Source organism: Lagopus leucura, unplaced genomic scaffold, assembly GCF_019238085.1.
Source record: "Lagopus leucura isolate 7727_CA_CO unplaced genomic scaffold, USGS_WTPT01 Super-Scaffold_100043, whole genome shotgun sequence".
Taxonomy (NCBI): Eukaryota; Metazoa; Chordata; class Aves; order Galliformes; family Phasianidae; genus Lagopus; species Lagopus leucura.
The window spans coordinates 701468-717161 of NW_024962290.1; the positions used below are offsets into that span (position 1 = coordinate 701468).

The 15694-nt window shown below is 51.8% G+C and overlaps 1 protein-coding gene across 1 annotated transcript; it reads right to left on the bottom strand.

The window, feature by feature from the left end:
* Positions 1-939: 939 nt before the first annotated feature.
* Positions 940-13737, bottom strand: IP6K3 (inositol hexakisphosphate kinase 3). Its single transcript, XM_042884452.1, has 6 exons — positions 13283-13737; positions 9668-9937; positions 5628-5832; positions 4422-4594; positions 3667-3842; positions 940-2456 (listed from the first exon to the last, which is right to left on the bottom strand). The coding sequence occupies exons 2-6, from the start codon at positions 9849-9851 to the stop codon at positions 1992-1994; spliced, it is 1203 nt and encodes a 400-aa protein (XP_042740386.1). The 5' UTR covers positions 9852-9937; positions 13283-13737; the 3' UTR covers positions 940-1991.
* Between the last annotated feature and the right edge of the window lie 1957 nt (positions 13738-15694).

Below are 15694 nucleotides of genomic sequence, written 5' to 3' on the forward strand. Positions count from 1 at the left end.
GCCTGCTTCACAACCTAGGGAGACCTGGCTGGTGTTCACAGAGCTGTGGGATGGTTGGAGTTAGGGTTGGGAGGGGGAAGGGACCTTTTAGGTCACCTCATTCCATTCCTTATTATAGGCAGGGACTTTTTCCTCCTACTCAGGTTGCTCACAGCCTAACCCAGCCTGGCCCTGAGTGACCCACAGGCTCACTGGGCAGTGTGTGCAGTGCCCCACCACCTCACAGTAAGGAATTCCTTTTTCTGCCATCTCCACGGAGCACATGAGGTTTTGCTCACAGTGGTTAAATACTCAGAAACTGTGCTGGTATGTAAGGGAGGAAAAAGGGAGCGGGGTGATGCCTGTGCAAGCAGCTGGGATGCCTCCATTTCTGCAGGAGAAATGAGGGATGGCTGGGGATCACACACAGCCCAGCTGCTGGCACCTTGCTTAGAGCCTTCCTCATCCTTCCCTGCTTGCAGATCCCATGTCCCCAGAGGCTCAGCAGCAGTGTAAGGGCTGAGGTAGGTCTGCATGAGCACAAAAGCTGTGAGGTGTGGGCCACAACCAGCACTGACCACAGCACGTGAGTGTGAGCCAAGGCAGTGGGTGATGCAGGCTTTTCACTGCTGAAGCAATGTTTGTGGCTTTTTAAATAGTCAGCAGTGCTTGTGGGCAAGAAATATGCAATACTATGAAATATTCAGTAAATAATGAGATATTCCCAGATGCACTTCAGGCCAAGTAAAATATGCAGCTGGGCCAGATGACTTAAATTTTCCAGCTATAAATTGCAGCAATTCTCCAGCTGTATGCAGTAAAATACAAGTGAAGGGCTCTGCCTTCAGATCTGGTATTTAAACTTGTGGGAATAATGGCTCTTTTGAAAACATGCAGCCCTAAAGAAAAGATAGCATGATTTGAGGATGCTCTGGGGGTGAAAACGAGATGGACAACAGGTGAGAGTTGCTTAGACAACTTTATTTGTATTCCCACTCCCCAGTAACTGGGTTCTGTACCCCTGTTCCTTGTGTAAGGACTTCCCCTTCAAGCTTCCCACACCATGCAGGAAGGAATTATTTTGTTCCATAATAAAGTCTGTCAACAAAAGCTGTAAACATTGAATCAGGTTTTTTTTTTGTTACCGTTTCCTCCAAACACACACATTATATTGGTACCAAAGAATTTTTAGGTAACCTTTAATATCCAGTCCCTGACATTTTTTTTTCTTGAATTCGAAGCATAAATACCTTGATGCGAATGACTTTTTGACTACTGACAGAATCATCATACTTCAGCCCCTCAGGAGCTTCTTGCTGAGAAAGTTCTGGAAACATGCTCTGTTATGACCCACGGGGGGTATTAAACCCTTTGCAGGGTCCACTTTTGGTCGGAGATCTACCTGCTTGTACACCTTCAGCAGGACAGAACCAGGAGCTCTGCAGCATCTGGCATATCTGTACTTGAACAAAGCACCGTGCACCTGCGCTGTGTGGAGAAGTGCTTTGCAAGAACAGCTTTGTGCAGGTGGAGCGTGAATGTCAGGGTGTGCATTTTTCTTCCACTTCTGTCTTTGTGCTCAGCCTATAGCGCTGAGCATGAGTTGAAAGTAATGCTGCCATCTGTTAAGACCTGCCAGCTCATTTTAATAGTCTCACTTAAATGCACAATATCTTCTCAGCTCGCTCGGCTTTGTGAGCGTGGTGGAGGTGAGCAGGTCCTATTTTATCATTAAGACTCTTTCAAGTAATGCTTTCTTTTGGCTTACAAATAAATCAAGGACAGCAGTAAAACAAGAAAGGAAAATAAATCTTCTGATTGATTGCAGACAGAACAGATTCTTTCAGCTCTTTGCTTTTTACGGTTGAGTTCAGTAATGGCACGTAGCAGTTTTTGCACTTTCCTAGCAAGCTGTCCGTGCTCTCATTCCAAACCATGCACGTGACATTCTGCAGCTGGGAGGATCCTACGGACCCAGTGCGGTGCTTCTCAGGGCCAACTCACAGGACGTGTCATTTTCCTTCTGAAATGTTCTGCAGGATTTTGATGAGGTTCTCTAAACCGAAAATATAGCCGTGGTCCGGCCCGTCGTAAGTGGTGTGGTTGCATTTGGAGCCTTTAAAAGTGGTGTGGGCAAAGTCTATCATGCGGACGTCGACTCTGGAGTGCGACGTGATGCAGTTTGTTTTTTGGAAGTGCCCCTGGAGGTGATTATCCAAAGGCGCCGTGCTCTCCTTGTGCTCCAGTCCATCGTAAATGATGAGAAGTGAGCTGGAGTAGAACCTGTAAGAGCTCTGCTTCTTAATGACGGAGAGCAGAGCTTTCAGCTTCTGGATGAGGGGCTCCAGGACGTCCGTTCTGAGATGGTTTCCATTGCACAGGAACTGCTGCAGGGTTTGCCTGAATCCCTCGGGTGAGAGTTTCCTTCCATAGTATTTATCCTTGCAGAGAAAATGGCCAGCATCCGCTTGGTAAACCTTGGGGAAAGAGAGCAACAATGCAGATTCAGTGGCTGCCTTGCTGTTCAGTTTTTTCACATGCTCTGGATTTCATCCTAATTTAAACATTTGGGACCCAGGCTGAGAAATGGGGCACGGATCCCCTGCGATGGAGCAATGCTGGCAGCACACTGCAGGCTCCTTCCTTACTGTATCCCACCCCCTGTCTTTTCTGGAGATTTAAACTATTCAATTTAAGCCACTGGTGCAGATTCTTTTTGCATTCCAATAAATTACTCCTCTGTGAAACCTGTAGAGCTGTAAGTTATTGCCGTGTCGTTACTGATTTATGGCATTTTCCCTCTGGCTACGTTAGGAGCCTGCAGTAGTACAGCAGTGCCCCAGCCGTGTTCCTGCTCTCAGTACAAGCAGCAATAATGCTGTTCTCTTAAACAGAGAGACAAGAAGATGTAGACAGAAATTTGTATGTATGTGAGGCATTGGTAATCCTGAGTAAGAACTGGAAGAGTGAATTCAGAATTAGCTCACACACCAGTTGTATTTTAAAGGATAATCTGATCAACAGAAGGATGGCAGAGGCCAGGAAGGGACACAGCATTCGACGCTGTTTACATTGCTGTGCATGTTCTTTGTAATCATCGTTGTCATAATTATCCTTCAGGCGCAGCAGAACATTGTGAAACCCGTTTGAAAACTGTTGAATGGAAAAAATGTGTGGTTTCAGTTTCTGGTTTCAGTTTCTGGGAGGGAGGGCAGCAATTTTAATCGAGAGGAACCATAATATTTAGCAGGAAAGAAACCCTTCCTTCTTGCAGCAATAGGATGAGGCAGCTCAGTGAAGGCATGTGCAGGGCAAGGGATGCCTGCTGCTTTTCCTCGTGTCACGAGCTGAGCACACAATAGCAGATGCTGCTGCTGTGTACAAGCTGATCCTCAGCTGCTCCTACAGACAACCACCACCTGTGTAAGTAATCCCATCTCCAGAAGTCAAACAGAGCACGGGGAAAGGTTTGCCCTCCCTGTGCCGTATCCTATGCTGTCCCTGAAGCATCCTGTTTAAGGATGGGATGCACAACCACGTGGGTGGCTCTCGCACTCTGTGTTTGTTGGCAGAAACCAATGAAACGAGTTCAATTTACACCAACAAAGGGGAGAATCCCTTCAGATCTGCAGTGTGGTTTCGAGCTGTGCGTTGGGCGAACAGCCGGAGGAGCAGGGCTGCCCTCACCTGCATCCCACAGATGCGGACGCCCAGCGATGCAGAGGTGCTCTGTTCACACTTCTTGATGTGCCGTGCTTTCTTCTCCTCCGAGGCGTCGTCCCCATGCTGCCGGGTTCCCATCTTTAAGTCCAGGATGCAGGGGTAGCTGTATTTCGACACCACGTTTTCAAGCAATAGAAACTCTAAACATGAGTTAAGGGAAACCCAATACTTTTAAATTCTAATTGAAAGAGGTCTTAAATCAGAGCAACTGCTGACGCTCTTCATAATAGCTCACAACTGTAATGAGACTTTCTGAGCCAATTTTACCAACATGTCATTGCTATGGGCCCCTTGCTGCCGATTGCAGTTAATTTACTGTAGTACAGTCCTACCAATTAAAGCAGCAACAGCTCCATTCTCCAGTGACACCGCAGCCCCGGGCTGTTGATCCAGCACCTCTCCTCAGCACTGCACTTACTCCAATGGGTGTGGGGGAAGTTGTTGAACTATTACTCACATGACTGGTGGGTAATGAAGTGTAATAGGAAAATAAAAGGCGAGGCAGCTGCTAATTCCCATATAGTTGTGTTTTTCAAACGTATGCGAAGGGGATCTTTGACTTAAGCTTGGATGCTCTCTTATGGGAAATGCTTTTTTTCCCCCTTCTTATTCAGACAGTGGAAAAGAGGGGTGCGTGCTGCTGCAATAAACCAGACCTCAATTATGAGCTCTTATCTGCAGCCAAGGCAATGCTGGAGGAGAGAGGGGAAAAAGGATACGATGCAGTTTGTTCTCATTATACTTGGAGGACATGCGGTTCAGGTGCTGTCTGTGACAGTGCAGTCCCCAGGGGTTGGAGCTGTTTTTTTCTGTCTGGTTTCTGTTTGCATCTTCCAAAAGTGAATCTGTGCAGTACTGAAGGTCTGTCCTCAGTCGCATCCTGCCCGGGCAGCTAGGCAGAACACACAAAGGAATGTGTTTGGTTTATGAGCCCCAGAAGAGAATAGTCCCTCTCTTCCCCCTCCTCCCTTTTGTAGAACCTCAAACTTGACGAGGTAAATTTTCTGGGGCTCTCAGAGGGAACTTATTCATCATGTCCAACCTGCGGAGATCTTTTGTTACTCCATAAAAGTAATTTTCGGAAAGGCAGCTATTGCTGGATGCCAATATTTTCTTTCATTATAATTTCAAAGTGTGCTTGGCTCCTATGAAAAGCACCATTCATAGCATCAGTGCCCAGGGATCTCTATCTACCGAACAGGCACAACACAGGCAATTGTCCAACAATGGGAATGCTTCCCAGTTTGGAGGGGCTGGCTTTGGGGAAGGAAGGGGGGGAGCAAGCAGGATATTTGCTTTCCTTGCAGGGTCATCTGTCGGCCTTGCCCATCCACAATCCTTAAGTGCTCACGCTGGGGGCTGTGCTTTCACGGGAGCAATATTGCACCCTTCAGTCACAGCTGACCTAAGCTTTTTCTGAACCAATTTGAGATGAAAGATGTCTGCTGGAAAGCCTCCGCAAGGCCTGAGGTCAGGCTGTGCTTGCAAGCACTGCGATGCCCATCAGAGCCAGCCAGGGATGGGGACAGGATGGAATCCCCCTCGATGTGCAGTTGTGTGGCTGAGCTCTGCCTGCTTGGCAGCAATGGGGCCACTGTGCTCAGCATCTCATCTCATGGGGCCTCCTCTCATTTTGGAGCTTGGTGGGTTTGGAGGCAGCAGCTTTAAAGCAGAGTTTGAAACATAAATTTGAGCGACAGCATCTCAGCCATAGCTGAATCTTCTCTGCTCTACCCACAGGGGGAGGTGAGCCATGAGGCCAAAGTGCTGGATGCAACTTTTTGCTCTCCGAGGCTGGACTTTGCTTTAAACCAGTTGTGCCACCAAACCCCTCCTGCCCTCACACCCTACCGGGACCGGGACAGTTCCAGGCAAGGACTGGGAGAACATCAGCAGGGAGCGGCCTGCCCTCGGCACACCCTCACCTGTCCTTGAAGGTCTTGGTGAGCTGCGTGTGGCACCTCTTGACGAGCTCAGTGCCACTGCTGGCGCTGGCAGCCCACTTGTATTTGTGCCATATGTCACTGCTGGTGTTGTCCAGGCGGCCGCAGCCCTCGGGCTGCAGGTTGGGGCTGGCGAGCAGGGTCAGGTTGCCAAAGCTGTCCTTCTTGAGGTGCACTGAAACGACTCCTGAAGGGAAGGAGGCAAAGCAAACCGGAACGGGGTTAACCCTGTGACACCATGGGTGCTATGAGTCCTCCTGGGCTCAGCTGTTGCCTCATACTTTAGTGGCCTCACGCTGAGCCCAGGCTGATTTGAGACCCAATAAACACTATCAGTCTGAGGCTCTGGAAAATAGCCATGAGCTTTTCTAATGTTCCCTCCCCTCTTTCTGCGAAACCTGCCTGCTCTGAACACCGTGTTCCTTCATTCTCCATTCCTTCAGGCTCCGTTATGCAGCAGCTGACCCAGCACAGACCCCCTGCCTTGGACCAGGAGCTCCTGCCTTATTTATGACGAGGGATTTAAGTTGCACTTTTGAGCACAGGGCAAGGTTGAAAATGCTTTGCATTAGTAGAAAGCAAAGGGAGAGCTGGGGAACAGGAATTTTACAAAGACAACCAGCATGCCAACTGCTTCATTTAATGGCAGAACCCACAGGAGCAAGGGCAGAGGTATGCATGTGGGCTGGCAAATGAAGGCGATGCCATATGTTGTCATGGATGCATCCTTCCCCCAGCAGCAAAGACCAGGATGATGGCAGGGACTGGACCCGCATGTGGAAGAACTTGACCAAGACTGGTGATTATTAATTTCCACTCTCCGTGCTCGAAAACACCATTGTGTATTTTAGCCACGCGATTTTCCCTGACTCTAATGAGGATCACGGGGCACAAATGCCACTCAGCCCATCACGTATTTAGCCCATCTTGGCCCATCCCTGGCATCAGAAGCGCTGCCTCCGCGTGTCAAATGACAGCACAGGAATGGCCATGCCTGGCACAACAGACGGCTCTGACCTTTCTGGGAAAGGCTGATAACAGCAGTCCTTTGCTCGGGGCAGTGCTGCTCCCACAGCCTCTGTCAGGGCTGTCTGAGCCTCTCAAGGCAGCGCAGGCACTTTTAGAACATCGCCCTTTTGCTCGCAGAGGGGATGCAGCCACGTGAATCATCCCGCCCCAATGCTTTCAGGTCTGGCTGCAGCAAGGCAGATCCTGACAGGACGGTCAGGGATGTTGGACCAACAGAACTCAGCGCTGGAAGGAGGCCCCGTTCACAGCACATGGAGCTGGGTTGGGTCCAGCTGTCCCCAGGGTATCCTCATGCAGTCTGTTAGTCATTGCAGGGAAATGCGTCTCTGCAGCTTACAAACAAGGCAGCTCTCTTTGCCCGAGCCAATTTGCCAAAGCAAATAAATACACAAACTGCCTTCTCTCTGTTTGAAGCGAGATTACAGTGAGCAAACACAGATGGGAGGATTTGCAGGGCCATGGCTACTGGGTTTTGCTGACTGAGGGAAGATTCTTTGGGGCGCCCATTCCTTCCCCAGTCCCACACCTCACGGACCTGCAGGTCCCTCTGCCCCACAGCCCACATGCAGCCCACAGCCATTCCTTTCCCTCACTGTAAAAATCAGCATCACTCCAACTGGCGTGCCATAGAGGTTGGGTCAGATCTGAGCTGAAATGAGTGAGGAGTACACGCAGGCTGCTCTGCCCGTGAGCTATAGGGCTGGAAAGCTTAATTAGAGGGTGAGTAATGTTTTCAGCTCTCTCGGTCCTTTGCTCGCAGTTATCACGAGTTCAGGAGCTGTGCTTCCAACCCCCAGCATCACCCACATGGTCTCTAGCAGCGCCCCGCTCGTAGGAATCCATATTGCAGATTAAAAGAGCAAACAGAAGTCCTGCCCGCTCCAATGCTTGCTTTGGGATTTCAGGGGAGGTGGACATGAAGAAAAGAAATATATTTTTTGCCTGAATAAAAGCGAACGGAGCCCTCAATTCCAAGCACAGCACTGTGCACTACAGCAGTGTGTAACCTTAAAATCTGCCCCAGTTCCATGCCTGCAAGTCAACGGAGCTGTGCTCATTTACGCAGTGCTGACAGTCTGGCCCTAAAAACATTCTATACAGCATGAAACAAGTTCTTAAATACCTCACATTAACATGAAAATTAATGGGGATGTTGTCAAAGGCAAGGAAATGAGATCACCTCCTTCCACCTGGGAACTGCCTTTGTAAACCCACATCTCTGCCTTAAAATGACCTTTGTTTCCCCATGTGCTTCCTTAAGGGGTGAGCAGTTTTGCATATGAGCACTCAACACTTTCTCTTCTGTTGCAAGAAGAAAACACCTATCTGGGAGCAAAGATGTCCGTAGGTCCTTGGCTTGCATTGTCACCCACAGTGCAATCCCATTGGGTTGGAAGGGGTCAAGGGCAGCTCGGGTGTGAGGTTTGAATGGTGACATTTGATCAACGCCGTGCGTCACATCAGCAGCACACAATGAGCCCTGAGCAATCCCCCAGCCTAAGAATAGAGGTGAGGAGTGTGGATGCCTATGGGTGGGGGTGGAGACCTCGGGGTTGTTCCCTCTGATGCTCATCACCCCCATGGGAAAATGTTGGCCCTTGGCAGACGTTCCACGTCTTTAATGTGCCGGGCGTTCGGGGCTGGGACGGCGGAAGCACAGAATAACGTGTGTCTCCCTGATGCCAAATTGGAGGAGAATCGGTGTTTAATTACCCCTACTGTGCTGGGACTTGCAATAGAAAGAGAGGATAAAAAGGTATTAATAAGCTCCGAACTGATAAGCTGGGATTGCTTAATGTCTTTATAACAGGAACAGAGCAGGACTCAGCTCTCTGGCACTGAACCCCAGCACCTGCTATAGGAAATCGCTCAGAGGAAGCCTGGTTTTCTTTCTTAAGCATCTTTTTAATATTGCCCCATAAATCTACGGAGGCCCCTGACTTGGTGGGGAAGGGAGAGATTGGATGGGAGACCTCAGCTGACACTTGAAGCTCCTTTCTGTACTGCTGAAGGACCAAGAGATATTTTAAGCTTTTATGTGACAGCTGAGCTTCTCGACTCTCACCAAACCCAGGGTCAGGAGCAGCAAAAGGGAGGGAGGAAGGAAGGGGGGGCATCTTAAAAGAAAAAGAATTAGGAGGAATGCACTTGGACCCTCTTGCACTGCGCTTCTGCATTTCAGTAGCTAAATCTGAGACACACAGACTTGAGTTTTGTCTCTGCTTTTCCAGGATCAGTGCTTCCAGGAGCACCACAAGCAGCACCTGGTGGAGCAGCCGTCAAAGAGATGCTCCGTCCCCCCGGGCTATTTTTGCCTTGGTATGTCACCCCGGCTCAGAGGAGCGGCTCTATCCCGGCTGTGAGCCCTGCCCCTTCCCTTGCTCTCCTCCTTTCTGACGCAAACCTTCACCTCCTCTAACACCAAAGGCCACGGGGCAGAGGCACCCCTGACCCCTGCTCCAGCTGCCGGCCCTTCCTTCTCACACGCCGCGATTTCAGAGCAGCTCTGCTCTGTACTGTGTGGTCCCAAGTGCACGGGCAGCTCCTGAGCTGGAACCCACAGCATCTCCTTAGGAAAAGGTCATCACAGTGCTGAGCAGGAGCAGGCTTCCTAATTGGGGTTAATGGAATGTTAACGGCATGGAAAAAGAGGTCTATTTGAGGGCTAGCACCCACAAAGGAATGAAAGGTATCCTGCACATGCAGCCTGCTTTGACCCGCCATAACAGAAATAGGCAGCACGTCTGCCTGGCTGCAGCCCTTGGAGTTGGCACAGCAGCACGGGGCAGTTTGGCATTGGCCACGCTCTGTGTCGTTGCTTTTCAGCCTTCCCAAACCCGTGGCATCATCCAGCAAGGTCCCCAAAGCAAGCCCTGGTGGAGGAGGCAGCCACTGTGCGCCCTGCCAGCAGCCTCGCCAAGCACAACCTGCTCTGCTCTCCTCGAGGGGCTCCCAGCTCAGACCCAGCCCAACCAAGCTGTTCCCCACCGTACCTTTGTACTGAGGGGTGAACTGCCTCATGGCCAGGGGCAGCGACTCGTAGAAGCTCAGCTCCTGTGAGACCAGGGGTTTGCAGACCGTGTGCTCGTCGTACTTCATCATGCTCATGTGGCCGCCCACCTGGTGCACGAAGGGCTCCAGGAGCACTGCCCTCCTGCCTTCGCTCTGCCCCACCATGCTGCTCGGCCAAGGCTGTGGGTCAGCAGCGTGGGGAGGTCGCAGTGTGGGTCATTCCGTGCCCGTGCAGCTCCTCGACGTGGTGTCTGCAAGCAGAGGATATGGGAGAGCGTGAAGGCAGGGGTGGGGGGATGGATCACTGCAAAGCCACCGCCTGCAGTGGGCTGGGAGCAGCCTGGCCTCGTGTACAACACGGTGCTGGCAGGGAGCCCTGGTGTGACATGTCCCCAAAAGCCCCGATTTAGACCTGTTGGGGGCAAAGGAAACAGAAGGGGATGACTGAGAAGAGCTATCAAATTAACGCGGCAGCCTTGTGAAACCAGCTTGGATCAGGGCGTTCCTTGGGCCAGCAGTGCTGGGGTATTAATATGCTGTATTAATAACAGCCCTGCTGTGAAACAGCCTCAGTTTGCCTGATGAGACAGTGCTAATGATGGTCTTAGCCTTTCCCCAAGCCAGAACATTCCCTGTGAATGAGGTTTCTTAATAAAGCCTCTGCAAAACCCCCATCCTTGCACAGCTCCCCACCTCTCAATGCTACCGGGGGGGCAGCAACATTCTCTACACCTTCGAGAGCACCATCAGGAGGGGATGTTCCCAACCAATTAACACCGTTGCACTGGGAATGCTTCCTGCACAAGCATGGTGTGAGGATGCATCACAGCAGCACCCACAGCTCCCATCTGAACACATGGATTTGGGTCTCAATTCCATCCCCAGGGAGGAATCCTCCTGTGGCTGTGGCAGGAGAAAGGAGCTGGTATAAGAGGGGGAGAAGTAAGATGGGAAAGGCACAGAAGCAGAGCAGCAGCACCTCAGCTTTGCTTTGCACCCAGCAAACCCTCTCCCCTCTTTGCTTTACTCTTTGCAAGGGGCTGAGGATGCTCTTGCTCTGCAGAGGACTCCTGTAGCCACTGAGACAGACAGAAAGATGGCAGAGCTAACATTTGTGAGGGTTCCATGCCATCAATGTTCTAAAATCAGAATAAGACATTCCAGATCCCAAAATGTAACTGATGGGGAAAAAAAAAGACTGTGCATTATCCTTCCTTTGAGGGCAGCTCAGCGTTCCTGCAGCCCTCCCAAGGCAGAGTGCTGACATGGGAGGCTTTCCCCCACTCCTCTAGCCTGGGGAGCTTGGCATCCTATTTGTGCTTGAAGGAGCCCTGTGCAGTAAATGTGACACCTCTGAAAGCTTGTTTCCGTGCACCAGAGCTCACAGGGCTGTCCGTGAGCATCACCACCTTCCATAGCCTAGTTCAGTAGCTAACAGACAGCAAAGGTTCTGCACCTGGAGGAGTTGGATGCAGTGGGCTGGTGGCACAAGGGGAGAAGGAACGCTCCTCCCAGCACAGCTCACTCCTTCAACACCCCCCGAGGTGGTTTTTCACCCTCTCTTCCCTATTCTTTCATCACTGAACACCTCAGAGTGGAATCTCTGCTCTACAATTAGCAGCACCAGCTCAGGGAACAAAGCCGACCCCCTCAGATGAATGCTTTGCAGCCCAGGAAGAAAGCAGCACTTCATAGACTTTCTAGAAGTAAATAAAAGCATTTAGCATTGCATTCAGTTGAAGCAGCTTTTAAGGAGGATTCTCCCTTCAAAGATGAAGGTTTGCTGGATTTTTGTTGTTGAGAAAAGCAGAAGGCAAGCAGCTCGCTCCTTGCAGACCTCAAGCTCCTCTGAAATGGGACACTGGGAGTAGCTCCCATCTACAGCTCGAGTGGTCATGAATGCCAACAGATATCCACAGCCCTAAAAATATACTGAATTGCAGATTAATCTGTGTCCCTGACAATAAAACCCAAAACCCTGGGTGATTTTGTCCTCTAGCAAAAGTGAGACAGCTGCGCAGGCGCTGTGGGTGGAGATGGGGCTGAATATTTGGGGGTCTGCAGTGCTCACTGGGCAGAGCTCCTGGGGACACAGCATGCCAGGCTCTGTTCTGGGGCCTGGTATCAGAAGGCGCCGTGCAAAGAACTCTACTTACAGCACAGCTTTAATGCAGCCCGATGGAACCAAGCAGATGGCGTTCTCCAAGCGCCCGCCCCATCCCACCCTACTCACAACGGGGTGAAGCACAGCCTGGTCCTGGGAGCAGCTCTGCCCCAGGGTCTCATTGCCAGAAAGGCTTTGGAATATTAAAAAAGAAGAAAATCACCATGAAAACAAGTGCCCATCAGCACAGCCCCAGCTCAGTGCCGGCACTCCGGGGCACCTCAAGGTGCTGTGCTGCACAGTCAGGCTCTGTGCACTGCACGGTGCTGCTGGCTTGGGTTGATGGTTTTTATTTTGTTTTATTTTGCTTTAATTAAAAGGCAAGAAATGAACTTGGCTGTTAATTTGTGGAGATCCTCATGCCTGCAGCTCTCAGGTTGACCGGGATTCCTGTCCAGCTCCTGCACCCAACACCAGCACAGCCTGCAGGAGCGCTTTGCGAAGCCCAATTACCCCATTTCTGCCCAGTTTCTGGCCTTGTGCCTCTGAGCACCTCGAAGCATTGGCCACAAGGAACATCCGAGTGCTCCCAGCTCTGTGTGTTCCCAAACAGGGCTCACAGCAATGGGCTCCTCAACCACAGCCAAAGTCAGCACTGCGCCGGCAGCGAAATGTTCGGCTCTTGGCATGAAACCCAGCTCTAAGCACCCCTCATGGGTAGGGGGGATGAGAGCAGAATTATCCTGGATGGAATGGCTGCAAAAGCACCCAACCCCATGCTGGGATCTGGGCGTGGGGATGCACAGTGCCCCATGGTCTGCAGCACCCACTGTACCCACAAATGGGCAGAGGGATGGGGACGTCACCTCCCCACATCCGCACAGCTCTGGGATGCACGCACCGAGCTGCTCCTGAGCCCTGAAAATAATCAGCTTTTCCACCACCATCAGTTGTTTCCAAGAAACAATTCTGCACCGTTCAGTTGCTCGGGCACAAATCAGAGCTATATAAGCACCCAAACTCTATCCTAGCTCTGGGCTCTGACCTGCCTGTCCCCCCCTGACCTTCCAGCCATTAATTCTGGGAGCTGTGCACACAGACTTGGCTCAGAACCTCCCTCCACTCCTCCACACTCCTTAGCCCCACAGTACTGTTGAGCCCATTCCAGCACAGCCCCGTCCAGCCTCAGCCTTGCACCCAACCCCCTTCTGCCCCCCACCAACCCACCCTGTGCTTTCCAGCAATGCTAAGAACCCTTCGGAGAACTCAAAGCCAACCTTAAACCTTAGCTCAACCCTGTAGCTAACCCAAAGCAAAGCAATGCAATGCAGCCAAACCTGAAGCCACAACGCTCACTTTGCACACACCCCAGCTTGCTGCCTTCCCCTCGCTCCCTCATCCCTTCCCACAAGCTGTGGCCATGCTTGGAGCACTTCTAGCACCACTCCTGGTGCCTCCAAGTGTTCCGCCATCCCCCGTCCCCATCCCTCACCTGCTGGCTCAGCTGCTGGCTCTGGGATCTCAGTGCTGCTCGGTGTTGCTCGAGGATGGGAAATGAAGGAGCAGGGGGAGCCTGCAGACATTTGGGCCATCAGCTGACACTGCAACATTTCTGGCAGCACTCCGGTATGTCCAGCTGACAGCTGAGGTTGGGAGGGGGAGAAAACAGCCCCTGGTGTTAAAGGAAAACAAAGCCATGGGGTGAGGTTGGGGCTGAGGAAGCCACGTGTGGGGCTGTATGAAGCATGGCCACACTCTGCCTCCCATGTGCAATGGCTCCAGAGGGAAATAACTGCAGCTTTATTCTGGTGCATGCAAAGAAGCGATGGTGGTGTAAGGGAGCAGGCTGGAGCCTGCTGTGCAGCTGGGATGAGGATAGGTGCAAACCAATTCTGCAGCTGCTTGCTGTGGGAAATGGGTTGGGATGATGCAGGGAACGATGGAGCAAAGGAGCTGTGAGCGCCGGGAAGAGGCAGCAGAATGAGCGGGGACGCTGGGGATCAAATGAGTCGATGAGCTAATGGGGCTGAGAATGGAAGAGGTATTTTTGGGAAGGGGTGAGCCGTGCTGTGTCCAATGCAATGCAGCAGCTGAGAGAATTGGGGCACAGCGCCCGGCCCTGCCAGCAGCCTCATGCAGGAAACCAAGGCCGGGAGCAGAGTGGAAAAGTCCCAGAGCATTTCCTGCCAGCTCTGCGGGGACAGCGCGTGCCCCACGCTGTGCACCTGCCAGGAACCCAAACAGCCCTGTGGGATCCTTGCATGCTGCAGCCAACCTGGCGCATCCCGACAAGACCCACTGCTATTTTGGGGTACATGCAGTCTGAGCACCTCATGCTCACCCCCACCCCGTCCCCCATCAGTCGCAGTGATAATTCAAGGGCATCAACAAATCAGTGCCTGCAACAGGGATGGCACTGGGAAGGGTGGGAAGGAACTCTGCTGCTGAGGAACCAATCAGTGGATGCAGTAATTGCCGCTAATTGGAGGGGAGCAGACAGGACCGAGCCCAACTTCGCCCTGGGAGCCCTGCATGGTGCTGGCACACACACCTCCCTGTACAGAGCCTGCCCTGCTGGATGCCATATGTATTTTTAATGGTTATATTAATTGCAGTGATCTCATTTTGATGTCAGGAGCACTGCAGTGGCTGCTCCGTTCAAACCAGCACAGCTCGAGGCTGCTGCATCCCAGGAGGTGCCCCCACCACAGCTGCAGAGGCAATTACTCAGCCCCTTGTACAACACAGAGCACTCTAAGGGGAAAGCAAGCCCACCTCATATTAAAACTATGCTAATTAGGAACTAATTACAGGCACACAAGGATATTATTACCCCGGCCAGCTTGAAAGCCGCAGCCTCCATCAGATGGAGACGTGATCCTAAGAGTGAATGCCCCCCAGCTCACACTGGGATGCCACTACAGCTGAACCTCGTGCATTCCAGGCTTCACTTAGGAGTGGGTTCCTTGGTAACGTCCACACCGCAGAAGGACCTCGGCCCAACGTGACCCGGCCACCCGCTGAATGTTTTCCTGTGTTGCTTCAGCTTGGACACTTGGAACTGTTTTGGAGCAGCGACGTAAACAGCACGAGCCCAGCCTTAAGGGAGTGCTGTGAAGAAATGCAGGGCAGATGCTGTTCTCCATCAGAGGGGAGGTCACAGAGACCGAGGGTTGTCCTGCCCACAGGAGCTGAGGAACACAGGGGCAGCAGAGGTGCAGAGCCCACAGCCACCCGGATCCCAGCCCAAGCACGAGGGCTGCTCTTGAGAAGTTGAACAAAACCACGGTGGAGATTCCAGCACAAGCCCTGGGAGAGATTGCCTGAGATGGGGGCAGGGCTGGAGGGAGGCGCCCTGGGGCAGAGCTCCCTGTCTGTGCTTCTGCTTCTCCAGTCCACGCTGATCTTTCCAGGAGAACTGGCACAGCGCCCCGACTCCGCATCCCATAAATAAGGCTCAGCATCAGCTGTCATGTCAGCAGGAGACAAAACATTTAATGTGAAAGGCTTTAAATGGAAGCAGGAAATGAAAAGATAAAGGGCAAATTTTATTTTAGATTCCTTGTTGGTACATATTTTCCTTCCTGACAGTGAGAGGATGCGATGGCTTTATCGGCCCACTGCTCGAGAACCTATTTATGGAACCCTCACGCTTTGCAAGAAAGTGGGAGCGAATGCAGGTTGGAAGCAGAGCAGGGAAGGGATGAACCCACTGTCCCCTCTTCCCTGAGTGGATTGGGAAGCTGGGAAAATTGCTGGTGCCATAGAAACTATCAGCACAGGCTGCAAGGAGCGGGCAGGAACGCGGCAGTGAGAGCAGCACAAAGCCACCTTCCTTGCTGCCCATGGACACGAGGTGGGCTGCCACAGCAAACAGCCCCCAGCATGTGCCATCACACCAAAC

Excerpts from the sequence above, each read along its gene's own strand:
- IP6K3 (XM_042884452.1), bottom strand. The coding sequence starts at position 9,851 with ATGGTGGGGCAGAGCGAAGGCAGGAGGGCAGTGCTCCTGGAGCCCTTC. Across the intron at positions 3,843-4,421 it reads TAATGAGAACAAACTGCATC|AGTTTCTATTGCTTGAAAAC; the intron begins GTATCCTTTTTC and ends ACTCATGTTTAG. Across the intron at positions 2,457-3,666 it reads TCCGCATCTGTGGGATGCAG|GTTTACCAAGCGGATGCTGG; the intron begins GTGAGGGCAGCC and ends TCTTTCCCCAAG.